The 23,308-nt window shown below is 41.3% G+C and overlaps 1 protein-coding gene across 3 annotated transcripts; it reads right to left on the reverse strand.

Annotated features, from left to right (window-relative positions):
* Window positions 1-1,924: 1,924 nt before the first annotated feature.
* Window positions 1,925-22,415, reverse strand: WDR89 (WD repeat domain 89). Of its 3 annotated transcripts, XM_082316899.1 has the most exons (6): window positions 22,317-22,415; window positions 22,051-22,135; window positions 20,649-20,786; window positions 19,370-19,455; window positions 9,948-10,120; window positions 1,925-3,589 (listed from the first exon to the last, which is right to left on the reverse strand). In XM_082316899.1, exon 6 carries the CDS (start codon window positions 3,583-3,585, stop codon window positions 2,389-2,391), a length of 1,197 nt encoding a protein of 398 aa, XP_082173025.1. In that variant the 5' UTR covers window positions 3,586-3,589; window positions 9,948-10,120; window positions 19,370-19,455; window positions 20,649-20,786; window positions 22,051-22,135; window positions 22,317-22,415; the 3' UTR covers window positions 1,925-2,388. The 3 variants fall into 3 exon arrangements, with proteins under 3 accessions (XP_082173025.1, XP_082173023.1, XP_082173024.1); XM_082316897.1 differs by lacking the exon at window positions 9,948-10,120; XM_082316898.1 differs by lacking the exons at window positions 9,948-10,120; window positions 20,649-20,786; window positions 22,051-22,135; window positions 22,317-22,415 and adding an exon at window positions 19,896-19,929.
* Window positions 22,416-23,308: the final 893 nt, after the last annotated feature.

Raw genomic sequence — 23,308 nt, forward strand, 5'->3', positions numbered from 1 at the left:
AAGAGAGAAACCAACTTTTCAGGGAAAAGCACGGCTTTAGCTGTGATGGATAGTGATTTGTTATGTATCAATCTAATTCAGAAACAAGATAACAGATACAGGTTGCAAACTTCCAACACTTCAGTACCAGAACTTCCATCTCTGCTGCTTTAATTCAGAGACGGTTGGCAGAAGACAGCCAAATCTCGCTCAACAGACACTTGAAAGCAAGCGGAGGCAACAAAAAGCTCCCTCCCTCTGCATTTGTGTGTGTAGCACACAAAACTGCCTTCAAGAGATCAAGCGTTAGACAGACCCAATGACCTTACTCCACTGAGTGCGTCAAGATACCAGGAAAAGAGTGGATAAACACCTAAAAAGCAAGTTATATATCGTACTTGCAACAAAATAGGCCTCGGAATCATCCTTTAGTTCCCCACCCCCAACTACTGGTACCGAACCAAGTCAGGCCCGTGAGGGCACTGCGGTGAATTCAGACGGGGCCAAAGCTTTTAGTCCACTCGGTCACAAACCTGTGAATTCCGCAGAAACAGGCAATGACCCATGACCGGGGAGAGTAAATGTCAAAAGTGTACGTGATCCAGGTGTGTCATAGCCCTGACATTCACTGCCCAAGTTGTCTCAAAATAGCACAAAGTAATTTGAAAAACAGATAAGGATGTTGGGCATAACTTTAATTTAACACAAGTAATTAAAAAAAGTTGAGAGAAATGTGATTTTTTTAAAGCTGCACTTTTAAATAACCAGCAGGAGCAACAGCAAGCGAATCATCTTAATTATCACCAACAGGCAGACCCAGAACAACTACGGATGCATAGTTGTGGCTGAAGGACATTAACAGTTTGTAAAACATATTGTGTGGAAACTTGATACTTCTGGTTGAATAGGATTCGTTTCCAGAGGTGATGAAGACATCTTCGGCACAGCTGTAACCATATACTGGAGGTACCCTCTGTGCCTCAGAAACCGTTCCTGAACTCCAGGCTAATCCTCTAAACTTGACATTGAAAACTTGTTTCGAAAGAATTACCTCTCCATCCTCAGGCAAAAAAATAAAACCAACCCCTCCTAATTCCCTTGCCAACTATTCTGTAACATAGCAATTCTTAAATACTCTTGTGCTGTTTTCAGTTGTAGTCCACATATGTTAACTACGGCATAATTACCAACCACCACTTGACTGCAATGGTCCTCGGAAGGCTGAAGGCAATTGTGTGTGCAGAGCCAGATGCACAGATTGTAGTCTGCCAGTGGAGCAGAATAAGCATAAAGACTCAACCGTTTCAGAAGTACAGGGCAATTTTTGCACCACTTAATAGGTATTTGATGGAATACTAAAACAAAGCTGTCCTAGGGAAATGTCTAAGCATAAAACCTCTCTGCAGAGAGAAAAATTTCTTAAAGGACACGCCCTAACCTCTAAAAGGTTTTGTTAAAGTCTGCCCATATTGGTCTGTTACTCCATAACTACCGTCTCAGAAGGCAGTGTTCATTTTTGGTTTTTAACATTCCCCCTTAGCATGTGATACTAGCTTATTTCAAATGCAGGATTTGGGATTTTAAGCACCACCGGTGTAATTATAGCTATCAATTTCTTTAACCCACCGAAGATCTCCCCAATCTTCCAGGTGCACCCCCCTGAGATGCACTTACCAGGAGAGAATGAAGCTGCTTGCAAGATTCTTGGGTATTTTCACACAGGAAATATGCCCTAAATAATGCCAGTTTAACAGTTCTCATACACTTAAAAATTAGCTGCTTGGAGTCACGTGTTCCTCTTTGGTTGAATACATTCATATCTTTGCTATGAAAAATACGGCTCCATCAACTGCTTCTTTATGAGCTTGTTATAAACCAGTGATACGGCAGTGCGGAACAGTACGTATTTTCTGTTTCATCAAGAAGTAATTCCTTCAGGCATTAAGACATGACATAAAATCTTTTAATATATTGAGCAATTTCATTAAGTTGTCTGTAAAGAAAGCAAAATACAGCATGAAATACAAAAGCTTTTAAAACATGCCAGGGAATTTCAGTGGGAAGGTAACAAATTATGCAAGCCACAGGCCTATATTACACATTAAAAATGTTGGCTGAGACATTAAACAACCACAGCAACATTTTTATATAATATGATTTAAGATCTATTGTTCAAGAACTCGAGAGCAAACATTTACTCTTGGCTGATTAATATTAGCAACTTAAAAAAAAAAAAAACAACCAAAAAAAAAAAGGCATTCTTCTGATGACTGAAATACATTCCCAGGTAGAATTCAAGCATCGTAGTTCTTTCCACGGAATAGCTCCAAAGAAAGCACAGCCAAGTACTGCCTGAGAGATTAAACGCCAGGAGAACTCTACACAGCAGAGATTCCCACTTTAAGAATTTTACTTTTTCCTGCTTTTGAGGGAGCTGTTGTGAACCCTTACTCTCTTCTGCACGGAAGAAGCAATCTTCATAGACGCCTTCTTTGCGAGGGACCTTTCCACAGCTCCGGGTTTCCATAGCAACAGCTGAGCATCCTCTCCACCCGTCAAGAGAGACTCATCTGTCAGGCTCCAGCAGAAGGAGCGAACAGTGGCAGAGTGTCCTCCGCAAAGGCTACCCACCAGGCTCAGCCCATCGGTGCCGCAGCTGATGAGGTGAATGTTTCCCGTGGACGTTCCCCCAATAAGAAAGAGTTTGTCCGCCTTTTCGTGGTACAAGCCACCCACCAGGTAATGTAAGCTGTCCTTGCCAACGCAGTCTGCGTCTCTGACATCCAGAACATGCAACAGTGTTATTGGTTCTTCGGTATCTAACTGAGCAATGTCCCACCAGCAAAATCCCTCATCGTGTGTCATGCAGTAGACCTGTTTATAATCTTTGCCAGACCAGCCAACAGAACTTACTGATGAATCTGAATTGCACGTTGATAACAAAGCATCATCTTCGTTATCCTTGTTAATGTCGAACACATTAACCAGCCCATCAGTTGACCCAGAAAGTACCAAATTGGGTTCGATAGGATGAAAACAAATTTTAGTGATATCATCATTGTGACTTTCAGAATAGACTCCCAAGGGTTCTTTAGTTGTGCTGGCACAGTTTGTAATGCCTCTTGCATCCCAAAACACCAGAAACGTGTCCTTTTCAACTTTTTCTGTTCCAGCACAAATTATGAGATCACTGCAGTTGATATCAAAACTGATGAAAACGTTGGAAGGATAGCCCCTAAATACCTGCACAGCTTTCTGAGTTGCTAAACGAATATCCCAACATTTTACTGTACCATCGCTGCATGCTGAAAACACTACACTGTCACATGCGTGTGCAAATCTGACTCCATTAAGTATCCCAGGACAGCTGCTGTACTCCCGCAGGAAGTTTAATGTTTCCCTGTTATATACCCTAATTGACTTATTGGAACACGAAACTGCCACAAAGCGACTGCTTTCCGATTGAGCAGGTTTGGAAATGTCTATATCCAGTAAGTAAGCAGGTTCCTCACTCAGCGTAGAACGCTTTGCTATGCGCAGACTAGCAAGCTGCTCTTCAATCTTCTGCACTGCAGTCATCTCAAATGCTGTTCCTAATGTTGTCATAAACCTGTAATAAATAAAATCCAAGGAGAGTGTTAATTATAACATTCTTAAATAATATTAGCTTTAAAAATATGTATGAAAAAACATCTTGCACAGAAATGATGCCCGAAGTCAAAATTCAATTAACCTGATGTCCTACCCACTACAACTTCATTTGCAGAAACAGAGAACCAGAAAGGGCTCCGCGAGTTAAGGAGTTCAGTCTCTTGTGACTGTAAGCACTACATCATATAATCCCCTTAAAAGATTAAACAGCCTGTGAATCCTGTGACAGTCACTTAGCTAAATTTGCTTTATTATTTTTATAAAGTAAATACTAAAGTGATGTTCTCCACAAGTGGAAAGAAAATGAAGTCATCACCACTACCTGAGGAGGAATAATTTTTGTTCTAAAAAGTTGCTAGGAGGCACGGCCCACAAAGAGTTGCATCGGTACAACTGCAAGAGACGACAGGTGAATTTTTCTGCTGAGGGGCGCGCAAAGGGTAGGCAGAGAACAAGACCAAAATTACATAGAACTACAGCCTGAAATGGCCAGATGAGATAAATTTTACAAGTATTTGGGTGCCCAATGACGCACATAAACACCTGTCAGCATACCACGGAGCACCTAAACAGGCTATGTGACATCAGTGGAGTTCACTGGAATTAAGCACTTTTGCCTTTTTCATCAATTCCCCTAACAACCTAAGTGTTTTTTGAGCCTCCTATAAAACCACGTAACGCTGGCTCTTAGTGTAACAGGTAAAATTCTTCCCTTCAGAGGCAATTCTCTGGCACTACTGAACCCTCCTAGAAACCCAAACTATTTCAGTGATGCACACAAATTCAAATTTTACCAAGCAAAACCAAAATTAAACAATATTCTCTCAATCCTCTCATATACAGATTCACTTCTAAAAAACCATGTGCCCTAAAAAAAAAAAATTCTCCTTTCTATAACACAAAATAAAATTCATTTCTGTAATTGCAGTAAAGGCTTTCATCAGTTTTGAGTCAGAAAAAGTACTGAAGCATTTACATTTAAAAGGGATATTTGCAATCATAGACAATACATGATTTTAGTGAGTTCACAAACTACAACCATTTTTAAAAGAAAGATGTAGGTGGGGGTACGTTAAGTAAGCATAACCATCCACACGAATTACTTCTGTTAAAATTACAGGTTCAATTAGACTACTCTTCTGTGTTTAACAAAAACAAACATTGAAGGAAGCACAGCAGGTTCTAGGGGGTCAACACTCCAGTGACTTCTCACTGGTACAGATATTTCAGGTAAAGCAGTATTCAAAAGTCTCCTTACTTCCTTAAGGACTAGGCCAGCATCCTATCCTAGTTACCACATGCATGAAAGGACCCTTTTTGAAAAATACCAAACAGAAATGGAGTAAAAATAAGGCAGGCCCAGAATGCAAGAAAATATTCTCATGCCTTCCCAGCTGCCCTAGCATAAATTTTTCTTCAAATTCTTCCAGCTGGATTTTTAGGGATGGAATGAGCAAATTTTCATGTATTACTTGTTTTAGGGTAATTATTTTAACGGTCCATGAGATACCAGCAACAAAGGAAAAGTTGCTATGACAAAACTGCATTCTGCTTTTTTGTCTTCTTGGTGTTGTTTGTAGTTTCAAGGTTTTGCTTTCCCTCCTCCTGTTTGGTACATGCAAATATTCATGACACCATGTAACAAACGAGCAAATTCTTAAAAAACAGCTTAAGTAGGCACACTCATAAAAGCTTAATTCCCAAGTCACAAATAATCTCACTAAGCTATTTGCCTGAGTAATATCCTGACAATGAGGTCCCCAGGTTAATCTTCTACATCAAAGCAACCTTTCAGAGCACATCTACAAGTAATTTTTGCCATAAAACGCAGACATCCTGTGGAAACTCCTTTCCCCTCTGAAGAGAAGTTGTTCAACATGTTTTCTGGCATTAGCCTGCCTACAACCCTACCCGCAGAGCTTGCTCCTTACTTACTTTTCTGGGTACGTCCTCAAATGGAACAAGCTTTTACTAGAGCTATTACATAAAGCAGACTGTTCTCAAACACGGCTCGCTACACTGCTCAAACACAAAACTATTAAACTTCCATGCAAATTAATAATTTAAATTTAAGAAATAAAATATTTTAATATTATTAATAAGTACAACTTTTACTTAATCCAATTTACTGAAGAATTATAATGGAAGCTTCTATTTAAATGCTGTTTCAAAAACACATGCTTGCAGGTGGAGAAAGGAGTTTTCATAAACCAGCTATCCTGTAGTGCTATGGTTAAAAAAAAAAAATTGGGTTCTCTCTGTAAACTTTTTGTAAGAAAAACGTAGTTTTCCAGACTGACCTGAATTTCAAGCTCTAAATATTCAGACTTTTTATACTCAAAAGGCCAAGTAAATTCAAACAGACATGTTCCTGACAAATGTCATCCATTTGGAAAGCAAGCTGCAGTTGTTTAAATATTACTGACTTCTATAGAGAATATTATTCAATGAGCAGTTTCTACAACACTGATGTCAGAGCTTTTACTGCTGGGGAGGGAAGGGCAAGGGAACTCTACAAGTATCCAGAAGTTGTAAAAAGCCAGAGTCTGCAAAAGCATGTTCATTCAGGTTTAATGATATTTTCTGGGAAATAAAATTAGCCCAAGATAGCTCTTAAGCTTTTACCCCCGAATGACATAGGTACAGCTATTCTGAAATACCAGAAAATTCTGTTCGTGTTTCCAGATAGATGTGCAATTTATATCACCAGGAAGCTGGAGGGTACAGTTTTCAATTCTATTTCCACTGCAGCAACTAAGAAGCCTTAAAATTGCATTTGATGGCAGCCAGGTTTTTGCTAAAAACTCAGTAAAATGTCTGCCCTAGTAAGAAAGTCTTCAGACTATTATGAAATTGTGATTGAAGGTTATATAAACAATTCATGCTCAAACTTCAGGGTGTAGCTGCCAGCCCTTCCTTTTCAGAAAGGGAAGTCACTGTTGTATTTTGATGGGAAAGTTTAAATGGCAGGAATAGGATCTGTGTTAAATTTATGAGACAAATAGGAAACAATGGTCTTCCAAACACAATAGAAGATAACTAAGCACTGGACTGCAGCCACCTACAAAGCACGTGGTGCTCTGCACCGCACAAGCGAAGCACTTTTAGTTTAGCACTCCTTAACTTCAACAACACAGGTATCTCTTTTGTTTTTTGCCAAAGAATCCTTTGGCAAAGTCAGTATCTTTGAAACCTGACATACCTTCGATACAGCACAACAGCCAGTTGTGATGATCAATGAGGAAAACTGCTCATGCTAATGTGACAAACTGTCTGACACAAAGACTCCGTAGGGCACAGGCAGCTTGCTCTTGAACTGTTCCAGTCTCAAAAGAAATCGCAGAGAGCACTGGCCAAAACCTCTTCTTTCCCCAAGGTACCTCCTTTGCTCAGAACATGAGGTGGTTAATTAAATTCAGGTTCTTCGCTTATTCCAACTCACAGTGGCCCATGGTCTGGATCTACAGTCTCAAGACAGACAAAATCCAGGTGATTTTAAGGTGCCAGGAAAACACCACCACTTGGATGACACAGAAACATCTGGCTGAGGGTATGGCTATGGCTTGTCACTTGCATTTGAAACAGGAGTCCAATCCCATCCCCAGGGATCACCATTCCTCATACGTAACAGCTGCATCTCTCAGCTGCATTCATGTCTGCACCCCCGGGAACAAGGTAACACCACCTTTTACAGATTAACCCTGAAACTTCTGTGTTATTGTATCTAGTCCTCTGGACCTACATTCATGTGGTCTTTTCTATGAATTAACTTCACACTTACATGCAACCCCTGCACATCTCCTTGGTATCACAACTATCAAAACAAATAAGCTTCTTGAAGGACACTCAAAACTCATAACATCTTGGGAACTCAGAATAAATACAGTACTCTGAAATAACCTAAAATATTTTGACCTCCATGGCATCCTACAAGGCTCCTTTAAAAAATAAATAAGCTTGGTTTTTAGAATACAAGGCACGAAGTGGAAGAGATGCCAAAGAAGCAGGACAGGATTTTCAGATGGCTTTGTTATGTATTTCTCACTAGTGGAGCATGGAAACAACCACACGGCAAGACTAGAAGCAAGCAGCCAGGGGTGCCGAAAGCAGGCCTTTCCGATGACAGAGAAATGAAAGGTAAGCACCTATCCGCACAAACTAAACATTTAATATTGTCTCAGCATATACTGCTCTGCTCTTTGTGCCCTATTCTAAACGTTGCAGTCTCAACTCAAGCCAACAGGCTCATGAGTCCTCTTCAATCCAGAAAGATTTTCAAAAAATAAACCAGCAATTCCGAAGTTATTTTCCTTCTCCTTTTAGTGGTGTACACAAGGTGCTGCCAAATTGCATACTTCTCATTTCCAAAAGGGAACGTTAGCTCAACAGCATATAGAAACATAAAATTACCTCTCTGAAAAATACCATGGAAAATGTGGGAGAAATGGAACTTTCTCAAAGATTTAATCAGTAATGTAAGAGTAACTTATGAGTAGGAGGGTAGAAACACGTAATAAAAATGAAAACAACCTGTAGTTTTGGCAATCTTCTCTGCAGAGGTCAAATACCAAAAATAGCAAGGGATTTGAACAGCAGTAGATGAAATCTTGCACTGTTCTTTTCCTACTATAAACAATACAAACAGACCCTCCCTTTATTTTCACGATTATTAAAAGTTCAAGAACAAACTAAGAACGAACCTGAAGCTCTGAGCAGTGGAAAGCAATTAATGCATGCAACATTACATGTGGTTTGCATTTTAAAACAAAAATGCAGAGCGCAAGGTTGGCTGAGGAGAGGGCATTAGTACGCTGCACTTCACTAATGCAAAATGCCTTTAGAGACCTCTCCTCGCTGGCACCACTTCACAACAGAAGATGGATCAGCCAAATGATCTAAGCACTGAGGGGAAGCGCAGAACACCCATCAGGCATGCATAATTTCTGCAGGATACAAACTCCTATAGTTGATTTTATTATTTTACCAAAGCAGGGAGATTTCCAGCATTCCCACAAAGCCATTTTAAGGCAAAGAGAATAGCATTTCGTCTATCAAGCAGGAAGGGAATAAGATGCGCGAGTGGCTACGCTAAAATGCAGAGAGGAGATGTAAACTGCCAAGAGAATTATTTCATCCTTTCAAATCAGCTACATCTAGTCTCCAAACGTAAAACACAGCAAGAAAAAAACCTCCATGTAATTTTGCATTGGCAGTACAGAGAAAAATATATCAAAAGAGCGGAAAGGAGGAAAAAGATAAAACACTGCCACAACAAAGTCTACGGGAAGAGCAAAAAAATTAGGTCTACCAAATTATCTGCCTTCCATGAAATTAATTCCTCCTCTCCCACCAGTACGGACCTTGCGGGTACAGTCCCGTTCCTCAATGGAGAGAAGAGCTGTAGGTGGGACAGAGAACCAAGGAAACGGCCTTAAACAACAGTATTGGTTAGAGGGAAAAAATAAAGAGTCAGAACTAGGAGAGAACAAAGGGAAAAAGTCAGAGGTGCTCAGTACTTTGGGGTTCAATAATTCAAAATAAAAAAAAGGAAACTACAACTTTTGTGTACTCATCTTCTGGGGGCATAAGCAGGTGTTCATGTCAATGCAGAAACAAAACCTCTTTTTGAATATTATACCAGATATCTGTAGAGAGGGAACACAGAAACAACTTGTGGATTTGACCAGGCATAGTTTTAAAGGCATAAATCATAAAAACCACACATTGAATATTTTCATCAAAAGAAAACTTAAAAAAATAGGTTTTTGGTGTAAGATTTTGCATTCCAAGTGGAAGGACTTATTCTGCCATTGCATCCAACAGTGGAAAATATGGTGGAGGCAGGTGAGATTTAGACAATTTAGGCATGCCTTCAGGTCCAAACTGCAATGAATTAACATTCAAACTCGAGTAACTGAAAATCTATTGACATAAATTCATGAACCAAAAGAGATGGTAAAGAGCTGCAAAAAACCCAGATGACAAGCCATCGTAAGAAAAATCTAAGTGTAGAACAATTCAATGTACAATTAAAAAAATTCAGATAAGCCAGAGAACACCATGCAAAACTATAAAAATGCTCAAATTACTAATTTTGGCTTCAAATTTAAGTAAAAATTATTAAAACCTGATGCTTAGATAGCTAAACTACCTTCTCTAAAACAACTTAGGAGACCCTAACATAAAACATGGGTTTAAAACATAAAACAGATTCTAAATACACTAAGAAGCTGTGCCAAACGTTATTTCAAACACGTTTGAGAATTTGCCTTTTTCAGTCTTCTCTTTTCATCCAATTGCATGCTAGTGACACAGACCTACTAACAGAGAAGCAGCAGAGTAAGCTCTGTCACCAAAATCAGACTGACACCAGCAACTGGATCCAACTGAGAACTTTCTTGTGGGGTGGAGGTTTCCTCGTAGTGCCCTCACCAGACAGAGGATGTTATTGCACCCAGGTGTCGGTGAGGTGGTCATCCAATAAAGAAGACTGCAAATAAGAGGATAAGAGATGCTCTATTTTACTCTCATGGCTATTCTCAGATCAAGCTGACAGAAGCTGCAGCAGAAGCAATCCTATTTTATAAAGGCAGAAGCGAAAGATTCCCAGGCAAAGGCTAAATTACGGAAAGAGATACTGTAATCAGGACATTTGTCTTCTCAATTCTATGTATTCTCCTTTATTTTTGTAAAGAATACTGTATTTTAAAACTCTGGGAAAGCTAATCTATGCCTAAATTGCATGCTCACGGCCTCTGAACAGGTAAACGACAAACTCTGCATCCTCGGGTGGATTCTAGAGAACAGGCAAGAGCTGCCAGGAAAACTGTCCCAGCGCTGGGCCTTGGTTTTTGCACTGGAGCAACCCTCTGAGATGGGGGTCAAATGTGAGGTTTGCGTCTACTGCTCCTCCCTTCTCCCCTCTCCTCCCAGGCACAGACAGTGCCTAACCTGTACTCCAGCCCAGCACGCTAACAACACACGGGGTGAGGCATCCAGATCACCTTCTACAAGAAGGGTAGGCATCTACCAGAGAAGTCATGGCCAGTTCTCCGACACTCATCCTTTCTCTAACAAACACCTCCTCCTACGATGGGACCCAAGATATTGGTTAACACCCCCCGAAGGAACGGAAGGCGGATGATGTGCGCACCCAACAGCTCCAGAAGACTTCACTGTCCAATTGCTATGCAAACATCAATGCTCCCAACTCCAGCAGATGCTAGATAACTCACAGCTTCAGAACACGGCACCTTTGTGTCCTGGTGTCTGTCTGTAATGTAACCACGGCTATTCAGCCAACCCGCTGCAGCACTTGAAGGGAATCCAAGTCTCAGCTTTCTGCATTTGTGCTTATCTCATCAGACAACAGTCACCACAGAAAAGCCATTTCCTTTCTCTTGCGAGCACCTCCCATTGCAGACACCATATTGACATTACTTTTTGTAACGACAAACATAGGAAAGAAGATACAGAACTAATCAGTCTCTCAACTACGTACAGCCAGCAACTGCTGGAAATCAAGTGCGTAGGGTACAATGTTCTCCTGTGCATGGTACTAAGTTTTTCTCCATTCACGCTTCCTCAATATAACCACGAGCAGCTAAGAGAAGGTCCATAGCTTTCTCTGAACCATTCCTCACACGCCTCCTCACTAACAGCATTTTCTTTTGTTAAAAGGTCATACAGCTTGCTGTTTGACTTGGCAGTACAGCTCTGCACCAATATGGTCATCTCACAGATAAGGAAGACAGACATAAAGCTATTCATCCAAGTGGATTTGAGCAAGACCCTGGCCTACAAACACTTACTAGTCCTGATTCTGGCAGGACAGCTTCCTAAGTAATTCCCAGCAAGCTGCAACGTCCACTCTCTGCTTTCTTAATCAGTGAAACAAAGACAGGATTTGCCTAACTCGTAATACTTGTGTACACAAACATTAGTAAGTACAGTCAACAGCAGCCTTTCCAAAGAAAAAGCCTTGTTCTGAACATAGATGCTACAACATAAAATGTGAAAGTCACAGGAACACCGCAATGCACCTGCAAATTCCACAATCCAAAAGTGCTTCGATGTCCTTTCAAGTCTGGGATTACAAGAAAGGACTCCAAGAGCGATGATTTTCAGGGCCATTTTAAGCTGAACAAAACCACCACATGAATGGGCAACCCCGATGATCCACCCTACGGAGAAAGGTGAAAGGAAAAAATTACTTATGCAGCAGCATGAATAATTGAGTGACTCTGAAATAACACCATTTATTTCCTTCAATTTAGACACTGCCACTTGGTACCTACATCCTCATATAAAAAAACTGGAAATAAGTAAGAAGATTCTTCCCAAATATTAGTAAATTTTGCTGAAATTTTTCCAAAGAATTTGTTTCTACACCACAGGAAGCCTGGGAAATTTCAGCCTAAATTTAGCAGCAACCGGAATAAAAGGATATAAAGAAACTTAGCTACAGCAGGAAAAATAGCTCCTACTACCACACACTGGTGCCAAAATACCTATAATGGGATCAAATGTTTTATTTACCAGATTATTTTAGAAGTTCTTTCACAACAGTAATTTAGCTTAAGTACACTTCATTACCAGAGCTCATTCTTCAAAACATAAGACTATTACGTTTTCAAAACTCTTTTCTTAAAAACCCGAGTTTAAATCAGCTACTACAGTTCTCATTTTCACTAGGGATGTTGCTGGTGAACTGATAAGAAGATATTCCTCTACGTGTGCGGATGTGGCACCAGTATTTTCCAAACACAACATTTGTGTGCTTGGCAATTTTTAACATTACGCTAACATCCCTGCCTAAGCAATTCTCTGCAGTTCCAGATGTATTGTGCAAGCACAAACATCTGTCAAGCCTAAGCAGGGGAAACGACTTTTCCTCATTTGCTTCCCCAGGAACGTGCAGATCACTAAGGTATCTTCACCAGTCACATCCTACGATATCCATTTTTTATATTTAGCTAATCCAGAACGTTACCACATCAAGGTAATTTGTCAGACCCTCTCCAGTATCAAAACAACAGGAGAAACTGGAGATCCTTGCATGCCCATGACAGTTCACAGACTATCAATTTCCAAAACATGCTCTTTGTGCACAGCCTGACAGCTGGAGGCTCTGCTGAATCCTTATCATGCCCTAAGCTCAATTTTCAATGCCTTGTAGCAGACAAAAGGAAAAGATGTCATCTAAGTGACAACAGTAGGATGGGAGAAGCTGAAATAAAGGGGTTTAGAGCTATGTTGACTCTATCTTGTTGAAGAGAGTTTACCTTTCAATCTCCATAAAAGATGCTGAGGCATCAAGTATGTGCACATTGTACCCATGCAGGGCACTCTCTTCAGCTTTGTTTTCAAGAGCCTTTAGACAGTGTTTACACTTGAACCATACGTAGCACTCCAGTACTACCTTCACCAATGCCATACACAGATAAAAAAACCCATTTTTTCCCTTTTTATAATATCCAAGTGCACAGTGATTTTCCACCATACTGCACTGGCAGTTCAAGTTCAACTGCTTTTTCACTACAAGAGTGATTTAGGACTCAGTCATAAGAAATGGAATCGCGAAAGGGAAGGATAAAAGAGCAAGTATGTAGCTATTGATACTCTACCACTTTCTGACCAAGAGACCTACTGTATGCAGCAACACAGGCAATCCCAGCTGACAAATCACAACAAAAACTGTATGCTTTTGTTAGCACCCACAAACCCCTAAGACCTGGGTGAGGAATGTGTTTTTCTAAGATCCACAAAGACCTTGCCAACATCTTCAGCAGACAGCCCCAAAACAAGAGAAGGATAAAAAGCAAAGACAAGAGCATTATGCATGTTAATAACCCTGCTCTCAAGTCATGTTTGTTCTCAATGCTTTAGTCAATCCCTATTTTGCAGGGTCATAGGAGGTTGCCAGCAGGGCTCTTTGCTGAAGCCAATCTCTTGATAACTAAACCATAACCAAGTGCAGAGGAGGATGGGTTAGATGATCCAGGGAATGGACTGTTTATTTCATAAGAAGTAGCTGGGATGCTTTGCCTTGTATAGCTTGGCAAAGACAGAGACTGAAAGGGGATATGATTACTATCTACAAATACATCAAAGGAATAAATGCTGAGGAGGGAAGGGAGCTACTCAAGAACAATACTGGCACAACGGTTTAAGAGTATAAACTAATCATAAATAAAATTTAGAGCAGAAATTATAAAGTTTATCTTTCAAAATAGTTTCCAATTAGAACAGCGAAGGCAAAAAACTTTGACTGTCTTCATCTACTTTAATAAACTCACCAGCCTGGCACCCACAACCGCCCTTGCACAACAAAGCACACAAATAGGAAGGCAGACTGAAAAACAAGCAACTACGAGACAAGCTGGCTCATCATTTCTTTCTGGAAGATACCACATTGCCAAAATAGCAAGACAAAACATTTGCTTTCTGCGTAGTTTCAGAAGCAGCATTAAGACCGTAGTAAGAGGGTATGTTTTTGCCCACAGAGAACGCACCTTCCAGCTTAAGGTGGTGTGCCCTCCCCATGCCCATGAAATTGTCGGGATAAAAGCCTAAGGACTTGAGCGTGCTCCTCCAAACAGCCACATCTTTTTGCAAAGACTGTTCCGTGGGAAATGCAATGCCTCCCTCTCAAGTTTGAATGTTTAGCAGTCACTGCAACGTAGAACTGAAGGCTTTTTGTCCTGTAGTGACTGCATCTCTCTGTGGGACATAAACATGACATCAGCGTAGCGGAGAACGCGCGCACTGAGGCAATCTCACAGGGAGTTGGAAGTTACAAGGGTGTCTGACGGACAGATGCTGTTATTTCGCACTCAGCCCACTTGATGTCACTAATGACCACCACTCACAAGCAGCTCAATCACTCTTCGAGGAGCTGCAGAGTCACAGATTTAGACCATGCAATTCAAAAGGAGAGCACTTACTCTTTTTATTACATCTATATATTCCTCCACTAATTTTAATCGGTTACGATAAGCTAACCGTCTCCTTAATAGAGTGGTATTCAACGAAATAAAAACTTAGAGTGCAAGGCATAGGAAATAAGCCTGAAGTACTGCAAAGAACGTTATTAAGCTACCAGCGTTCTTTTCTTCCTTTTAAAAGCCACAGTTCCTCAAATCAGCCTATTAATCAAAAATCACAGCCTTCACTTAGAACTGTCTAACACCAAAAACTGGAGAAGAAAAAAAAAACCCAAATTCAACTACACCGCAACTTTTTCTGTCTGATCTGTCAAAGAGATTAAAAATAAGTTACAGGCTCTTTTTTAAAGTCTCATTTTTGTGAATTCGATTCAGAGCTTTTGATCTTTCAGACTTCATGACAACACAAGATGCGACTCTCGTATTTCCATGCCACGCACACAGAAGCCTACGTGGAACAACTGACTTGTGTGTGTTTGTATTTGCTCTCTAAGCATCCAGCAAGCGTCAAGTCCAGAAACGCCCATCACTAAATTTTCCTGGGGAAGGGGGTGGGGGAACAAACCAAGTCCAACAACTAAAAAACCCTTCCTCTCTCAATCTGTTACACTCACATGTGTCTCTTATGAACATTCCTGAAGCAGGACCATTCAGTACACATACATGATAATAGTTATCCGAGACATTAAACCACTAGAATTCATTTTTCCTTAAATCTATTTTACCCCCTTTCAAAACCGGGTCATGTACTTCCTTAGATATATTGACAGAGATTGAGCAAACTAAAATCAACTTTACTTACCTCAAAAAAATCCTCCACAAACTGTATACAAAACTTGAGTAATTCAGGTTTGCTAGTAGAAGAGCTGTGTGTTTCTAAACAAGAATTTTTGCTTTCACAGCCATCTGCTTGTCCCTTCTGATTCCACAAAGGAATACTAACACTTAATTGCAGCTCTCTCAGTCATTCCCATAGCAACAAACATACACATATGCTTATTACTAAAAGATCCTCCAATTACCGAAAAGTGATCAATATCTGAAGCTTCCTGTTCCAGGTACTGCCAGCATATAACTCCATCTAGCAAGCAGTTTGCCAATTTTAGCTAAATGCTGGGTTGTCTTTTCACCAATTTAACTGCTTACCAATTGTACAGCACTTTTACATCTTCTTACTTTAATGAGAAGCTGAGCAACTGTTTTGCCTTGAAATAACAGGCACAGGAAAAAAGAAAAATCACAGTAGTTATGGCTAGCTGCAGAGAGAGGTGCAAGTGAAAAGTTGCTAATGAACTAAAAAACACAAAGAAAAAAGGTGAATATTCTGCTGAAGAAAAAAAAGAAATTGCAAGAAAGATGATTAACATTTTCAAATCACTGCTATACACAAGCACAATACAGTAAAAAAAAAAAACATTTTACTTTAAAGCTATTTTTTTTAAGTCAGTTAGTTTAACCCAGCATAAGAAATATGAGTGTTGTAATGCACCTGTTTTTTCACAGATATGATTCAGTTGCTATATTAAAAGAAGGATTTCCAGAACCCTTTAGTTTTGATTTTTCATTAAGTTTTCATTAGCTGGAAAACTAGAGAATTAAACAAAAATAGCAAGTGCCCTTATAAGGCCACAGTGAAGTCTTATATAAAACAACAAGTCTCAAAGAGCAAAACAATAGGGGCTAAGAGGTTTTAAAATATTTTCATTCCTCTACCTGTTGCAACTTTTAGTCTGAAACTAATCATTAAGGTCACCTCAAAACACTTTCAACAATACAAATAGCGTAATAAAAGTAATAACAAAAATATGAGAATATTAACAGTCTGCAAGAAGTGCCTTCAGATTAATGTGAAAAGGGGAGATAAATTTATGTAAAGTCTGTAAAGGATATAAACAACAGTACAGATGGTTTGTCTTGCAAAGGAGATCAGACTAGTTAATGCAATAGTCCTTCTGGACTTAAACACCCGACATAATGAAACAGAATAAAAACGTGTCAGACTGAGGAGTTTTTAAGAAAATATTAATGTGACCTTGTTAAAATGGACAGCTGCACAGTATTTGCTTCCTACCACTACTTACAAAATATTCTGATTGTTGAAAACACTCGAATGTCCTGTAGGGCCCAGAAACAGGACAGAACATACATTCTAAGCTGGGACCTTCAGAACAGCCTAATGAAATTACTCAGTATTTGTCCTGCAATTTGAGCATGATTTTTTCAGTGCTATAGATTGACTTACTTTCTTCTTCCAGTGAGCTATCCACCCCTACCTCCTGCTTTGTCCTCACTGAACTATTTTGTTGAAACTTGCATCAACGTATCAGCTAAGGCAAAAATACATCACAGAAACAATCCATCCAAACTATTGAAATTTAATCTGAAGGCAAGATTTCAGCATCAGACATACTTCACTCCCAGTCTAAAGCTTAATCTACCAAAGCAGCAATCTTGTATGTACAATTTCACAACCCTTCCCATTTAGTTTAGAAGCTAATACAACACACTCTGGTTGGTCACATCCATGCACCAAGTTACGTCCACATCTATTTAACTAACCAGCCCTAAATTAAATGTTCTAAGCTTCTTTACAGACTGCACTGAACGTGTCCCATCTCTACCCACTGACTGCACGAGCCCCTCAAATTAACAAAGCATGCTTCTGCCAGATCTGAACCAGCAACAACTCTGCTTGGTTTGTAGGTGCAAAGCGCTGCAGTGGAGCTGTCCTTTCCCGGGGCTTCAACAGCTGCGAGCACAAAGGAGGGAACAGCAGCTTAGAGGGGAAGAAAGGGAAAAGAAAAGGAGATGGCAGGAGGAAATAAGAGCGGACAATGCACCAGCAAGAATTTAATACTTCTGTTAAAGGAAGAGACACTACAGGAACATGAGAAGAGAAAGAGCTAAGGGAGAAGTGGATAGTGGGTCAATCTAAAGTCTGAAGATGGCAAAGGCATGTTTGAAGTTGAACTTCCCAACCCCACATGGCTATAAGCAACACGCTCTTTTCCTCCCTTTCTTATGTCCTCTATAGTCCATCTTGCACCTAAACTGCTTGCAAGCCACAAAACACATTCATCTCCAAAACCTGGCCTTGCCAAGTCTCCGATTCACAAGTCTCAACACTTTTTTTATGTCTGGTGTGAAACCCACTAACAAACATCACACAGGAGAAGCTGAGCCACATAGAAGATGTCTTTTCACCCACCAATTAAAACCAAGCCCTATAAGTCTGCACAGGCAACTTTACATCAACACAGCTAATCAGCATGGTAGTGCTGATTTCCTTCCACTGTGATTTTTTTCAGAAAAGCTCAGAAGTCACATTATTCGTACAGTTACAGTAAAAGTATGTTGAAGCTGCAGAACCCAGCTGGAAAGTCCTGCCAGCACATAACGAGCACAGTCTGGTTTTACATGAGACCTCCCACACAGTCAGGTACAGGCCAGACCCTAGTGCCACCCAGCAAAGGATCCTTGTCCTCAAGACTGATGCAGTGAAAGGAGAAAAAAAAACCAAAAACCAAAACATCTTGTACTCAAGCCATTTAAAAAGCTACCTGAACATCGCTGATCACCAACAACAAGGAAGAAAATTTTTTCCAGAAATTCTGAGAGCACACAAGAAACAGCCAGGCCCCACATCACTGCCTACCTATGCAGAAGCTGCCGAGGAGTCCTAGGCCCACCTTCCCTCCAGGGCTGTTCCTTGCCCCCATAAAAAGACATTTGGAAGAAAATGTAAATAGCTACCCTAGTCTTTAACCCTAAACAGACAGAAACCAACATGTAAACTTTAGACAAGCACTATGTAAAATTAGCACCTAGACAGCAATCCTTGGGATACATGTGAACAGAAACCTTTTCAGTTACTTTGTTGACAATGACAATTATCTTATAAGAGCTGCTCTGCACGCGCACTTCACTGAATCTGATGATTGCTCTCAAACAGGAAACCCATTTAAAATATTAGAAAATAAAAGGCATTAAGATAGATTACTTCTGAGAACAAAATTTTTACAGACCCAAAAAACAGCACACTAAGAAAAGACCTTGTGTTTCTGCATTCTTCCAAATATACAATACATTTCTAGGCAAAATGAATTTGGAATTATAGAATTGTAACCAACATGAGTCCTTAACAGAACACAGCATTGACAATTCCACTCCCTGTATCTTGTAGGAAAAAGTTAATTCTCCAACATAGCATCTTTTGAAATACCTGCTGATTATATAAAACATCATTTAAGGATATATATATTACAGCTTTGGCAGTAGTTTCTCTATTTTTTTCTTCAAAAACATAAAGAAGTTTCTTTTCATTTTTTCCCAGGGGAATAAACCAACCAAACAAGAAACTCAAATCAGAACTTTTATGTCTTCTTCTGACCTTTTCCAGATTTTTTTTTTTTGTTTTAGACTGTGACTGTTATTAAAAAAGATCCCCATCTTCACCAAACCCAGGTGAGGTCAGCTGGCACCTACCAGCGTACCTTCTTAATAAACATATTTTATCTGCCAATACAGGTCCTAACTTTAACCCTGCCAGCTCACAACTAGCCAGTCACAACTCTGATCAGATGTGCCTGCCCAAATTAGCAATACACTGACCCAGCCCTCATACCAAGCCCAAGCCTAGCCCGGTCTCTACCGGACACAGCATCAAAGCTAGAAAGGGTGGCCAGGCCAGTGTGGACCCTCCACCAGCCCCTTACCCCCTGTTCAGAGCGCTTTGAGAGCACAGTTTGTCTTTCTAAGCTTCCGGGCTTCACTGAGTAACAGGATAAACTTACGGTGTAAGTCGAGTGTTTTTATTCACGCCTTAGCAGCGACACAGACAGCATCGCTATCAGCAAAGCAAGAGATGCTTCGGTTTAGCCTAACGGAAAAAGAAAAGTCAGTGATGAGGGAACGAAACTCCAGGAGGCCGCCCTTTCTCCTCCCTACCGCAAGTGCCCTACAGGGCACTACACACACCAGGAGACGTCCCCCCGATGCACCGGGGCGTCTCCGGGCGGTTGCTCTCCCAGCCCAAACCACCCGCCGTGGGCAGCCCCTATCCTCCCCCACCACAAACCCCACAGGACCCCCCCCCGCCCCGGCCCGGCCCCCTCAGAGACGCTCCCTCTCAGAGGCACACCGCCCTCCTCGCCCTCCCCACAGCAACGCCCACACGGCAGCCACTGCCGTGCCCACGGCCGCCCCAGAGAGCCCCCCGACCCCCGCGGCGGCCCTCGCCCCGGCCCGGCCCCCCCAGGGGGGTCCTTTCCCCGGCCCGGCCCCTCAGAGCCGCCCCCTCCTTCCCGCCCCGCCGCTCACCACAGCCGGCCGCCGCCGCGTGCGCGCCGCCCCGCCCCCGGAGCCCTCCCCAGCCACCCCATTGGCTGCTCCGGCCGCCTCGCCGGCAGCCATCTTCCCCCCTCGGCGGCGGGGGAAGGAAGCGAGGCAGCGGAAGGGGATTGGTGCAGGCGGAGGAGGGGGCCACACCTATTGGCTCCCGGCGGCGGGGCGCGGCAGACGGAGAGCCCCGCCCCGTTGCCATGGCAGCGGGGGCGGGGCCTTCCCCGCGGGCAGCCCCGGCGGAGGGAGGCCGCCGCCATTACCGGCCTTTGAAGGCGAAGGGGCGCCCGGCGCTTCGCGGTAAAATCGCGGAGAGCGGCCGCCGGGGCGGGTGTGAGGCCGCGGCCTGCCTCTTCCGACCGAGCCCGGGCTGCCGGCGGCGAGCAGGGCCTCACTCAGGGCCGGCGTTGTGCCCGCTGTCGGACATGGCTCTTGTCCGTTTGGCACCGTCCCTGAGAACCTCGGAAAGAAAACGATCTCCCGTTCGACAGGGCAGAGGTCGGGAGTCACCCAAAAGGCTGGCAAGCCAACAGAGCGTTTGTCCTTTAATAATTAAAATTAGCCTATTTCTTGATTTTTCTGTCTCTGACGAGTGCGCTACTTCTGCAATGAGCCACTGAGTGTCTCTATCTACCCCACGGCACACGAGATCAGATTTGGCCAACTGGATTAGGGACTGAACTTGCCTTTATAGCTTTTTAACAGAAAACCGACAGCATCTAAAAATTGTACCTGTCGAGCGGCTGGGAAGCGCCAGACTGACGGGGTGACAGAAGGAGAGGCACAGGTCCTTCAGCTTGGGGGTGTGCTGGTGTGCCGCAGGGAGCTGCCGCTCGCCGGGAAAGCGGGAACGTAAAGAAGGATTGTTTCCTGGCAGGGATCCAAACCAGAAGAAGGACAGGAAGGTTAATTAGGTTTCCTTTCCCTTCAGCTTGCTGTTACATTTTTCCAGACCCTTATTTTTTCCAATTAAAGTTCCAAATAGTTTTTTTTCCCCCCTTTTTTTTTTCTTTTACTTAAAATTTAACAGGCTAGCACATACAGGTTATTAGACGAAGGATAGAATACTTAACATTTGCTTCTTTTAACTTTTTATTTGATATTGCCCAAAGTGTTAGAATTCAAAATTCCTTGTTCTACTCTTAATTGACTGTTCTGCATTAAAGTTAGTTTGGCCCCAATTGCAGACTATTGCATTAGTCCATAATCTTAGACGGATGTTATTCAGTAAGAGAAGTACTTTGTACCTTTATTTTTGTACCAGTTAAAAACAGATTTGTGGTCTTTTCTGATAAATGCTCTAAGTTGCGGTAAATAATATTACCAATATCATAGATAAATAAGTAAATTATTTCAATCAATAAATTATTATTATGGAAATATTTTCATCAGCTTGGTTTCCACTGCCATTTTTTAAATTAAAATCTAAACATTTGAGCTGACTATGCAAGATAAAGAAGAGCTTTATCTAAACCCTATAATGTGGTCAAGTCACATGGATAATAACCACAGAACATTAATAGAAAACATGACTTGTACCTCCGTTTAACGGCTGTCTTAAGTCCGACATGTAAGAAAAGCAGAAAGTCAATCAAAAGATACTTCCAAGTACTGACAATTTCAGTTGCCTGTCACTAGTAGTGTGCAAATTTTAGTTAATTCTACATGCTCCAGTATAACTACTGTTATTTAAATACTGCAGCTATTTACCTACCTATCGGCATGATAATCTCTCAATGAGTAGAGAATACCCTTCTCTGTGATCCCTCTGCAATACTGAGAGACAGTCAACTTCTATTTCATGGACGCACTGATGATTCACCTAGATTTCAGCTTGAAGTCTGATCTATGAATAGTTTATTAGGACCAGATATTAATACAGCTAATTGTATTTGTGCGGAATCACAGGTGCACAGCTCACAGAAGCCTGTTAGCCAAGCAAGTCCCACAGAAGACAGACCAATTCACCAACTGCCATGAAAAAAGTGCCCTTTTTTGTTTGTTTTTGCTTCTTAACAATTACCTTGGGGGTCATTTTTTTCCTGCATGGTGCACTGAAGATAGAAAAATATCGAAGCACATGACATCAAAGCACAGACCCAAATTACATGCTTATTGTTTTCACAGTAAATACCTTCCATCATTGTTGTGAAGCCTGGTCCCGCTGAAGTCTGTCACCCAGGACTGATCACTGCTCGAATCGGTGAGAGTTGTTCTGACTATTTCAAAACAGGATGTGTATGATTTCATTGAAGACAATATTGAATTTAACACAATATACATTATAATACTTAAAGCTGTATTGTAAATGTCAATATTATATTGAGAAATATTTTTAGTTAGTAGTTTTTCATCTGAGTTTCCTGAGGTGGTTAGTATTGCCACAAGTTCAACAAATACCTTCTCTTCATTGTTCACGTTGTAAAAACAGCTGCAAGATCAACTGGAACGACATAGTTCTGCAGCCACGGATTTGGTATTCAGTGCTCCCAGATGAATCCAGCTATATTAACAGAAAGTCCAATTTCCTTGATAGCACACCAACGCTGCTGAGTCACAGTATATATTAGGTAGAAATGCATCTGTAAATTTCACCACGGTAATTGCATGGCAGTTGCTCCAGAGATCCCTTGTAACTCTTGACAGTTACTTTACAGACAGAACTGAAAACAAAAGACATTTTTAGAAAGGAATCTTTATGATCCTCACCTTCAGTGTCATGTACTCTAGGACTAAGGTCAAGTACGCAAACAGCAAGTTCTCTAGAACAAGGAATATTTTGCTGTGTGTTTGCGTAATGTCACAACATATGTTGTGACACAACTGAGTATAGCCAGCAACTTCTGGGTGCTCCCATAATGCACCACAAATATTTTTCATCTTGCCTTTTTTGGGGTTTTTTTGGGGGGGTTTTTTGTTTGGTTGGTTGGTTTTTTTGTTGTTGGTGGTGGTTTTTTTTCCCTTGGGCTGCATTGTGTAAATGCAGGTCAATGAGAAGCGTTTCTTCCACCCAGCAAAGTTAAGTTAAAAAACAGGAGGGGGAATGAAAGCACCATTATTTTTAGAGTCGTTTTATGTATAGCATTCAAAGCAGTATCCAGGTGTAGTTGAAATTACTTTTTCTAAGATGCCCTTTCATAAATAATATTCGTAGGGCTTGCTAATTCTGAATGTTGCTTGTTGCAGTTTTAACTGGAACTATTCAGGTAAGGTCTATCAAATCAAGCAGTTTTACCCCAACTACTTGGCTGCCTGGTATGTCAGGGTTATTTCTGTGGCAGTATATTTTGGGCACCTATATCAGCTTTTACAGTATAGCAATTTGTAATTAACTTGTATGCGCATGTAGATGAAGTGTTACATACCAGGGATCAATGAACATAATTCCACCA

The sequence above is a fragment of the Platalea leucorodia genome (assembly GCF_965183815.1).
Source record: "Platalea leucorodia genome assembly, chromosome: 7".
NCBI lineage: Eukaryota > Metazoa > Chordata > Aves > Pelecaniformes > Threskiornithidae > Platalea > Platalea leucorodia.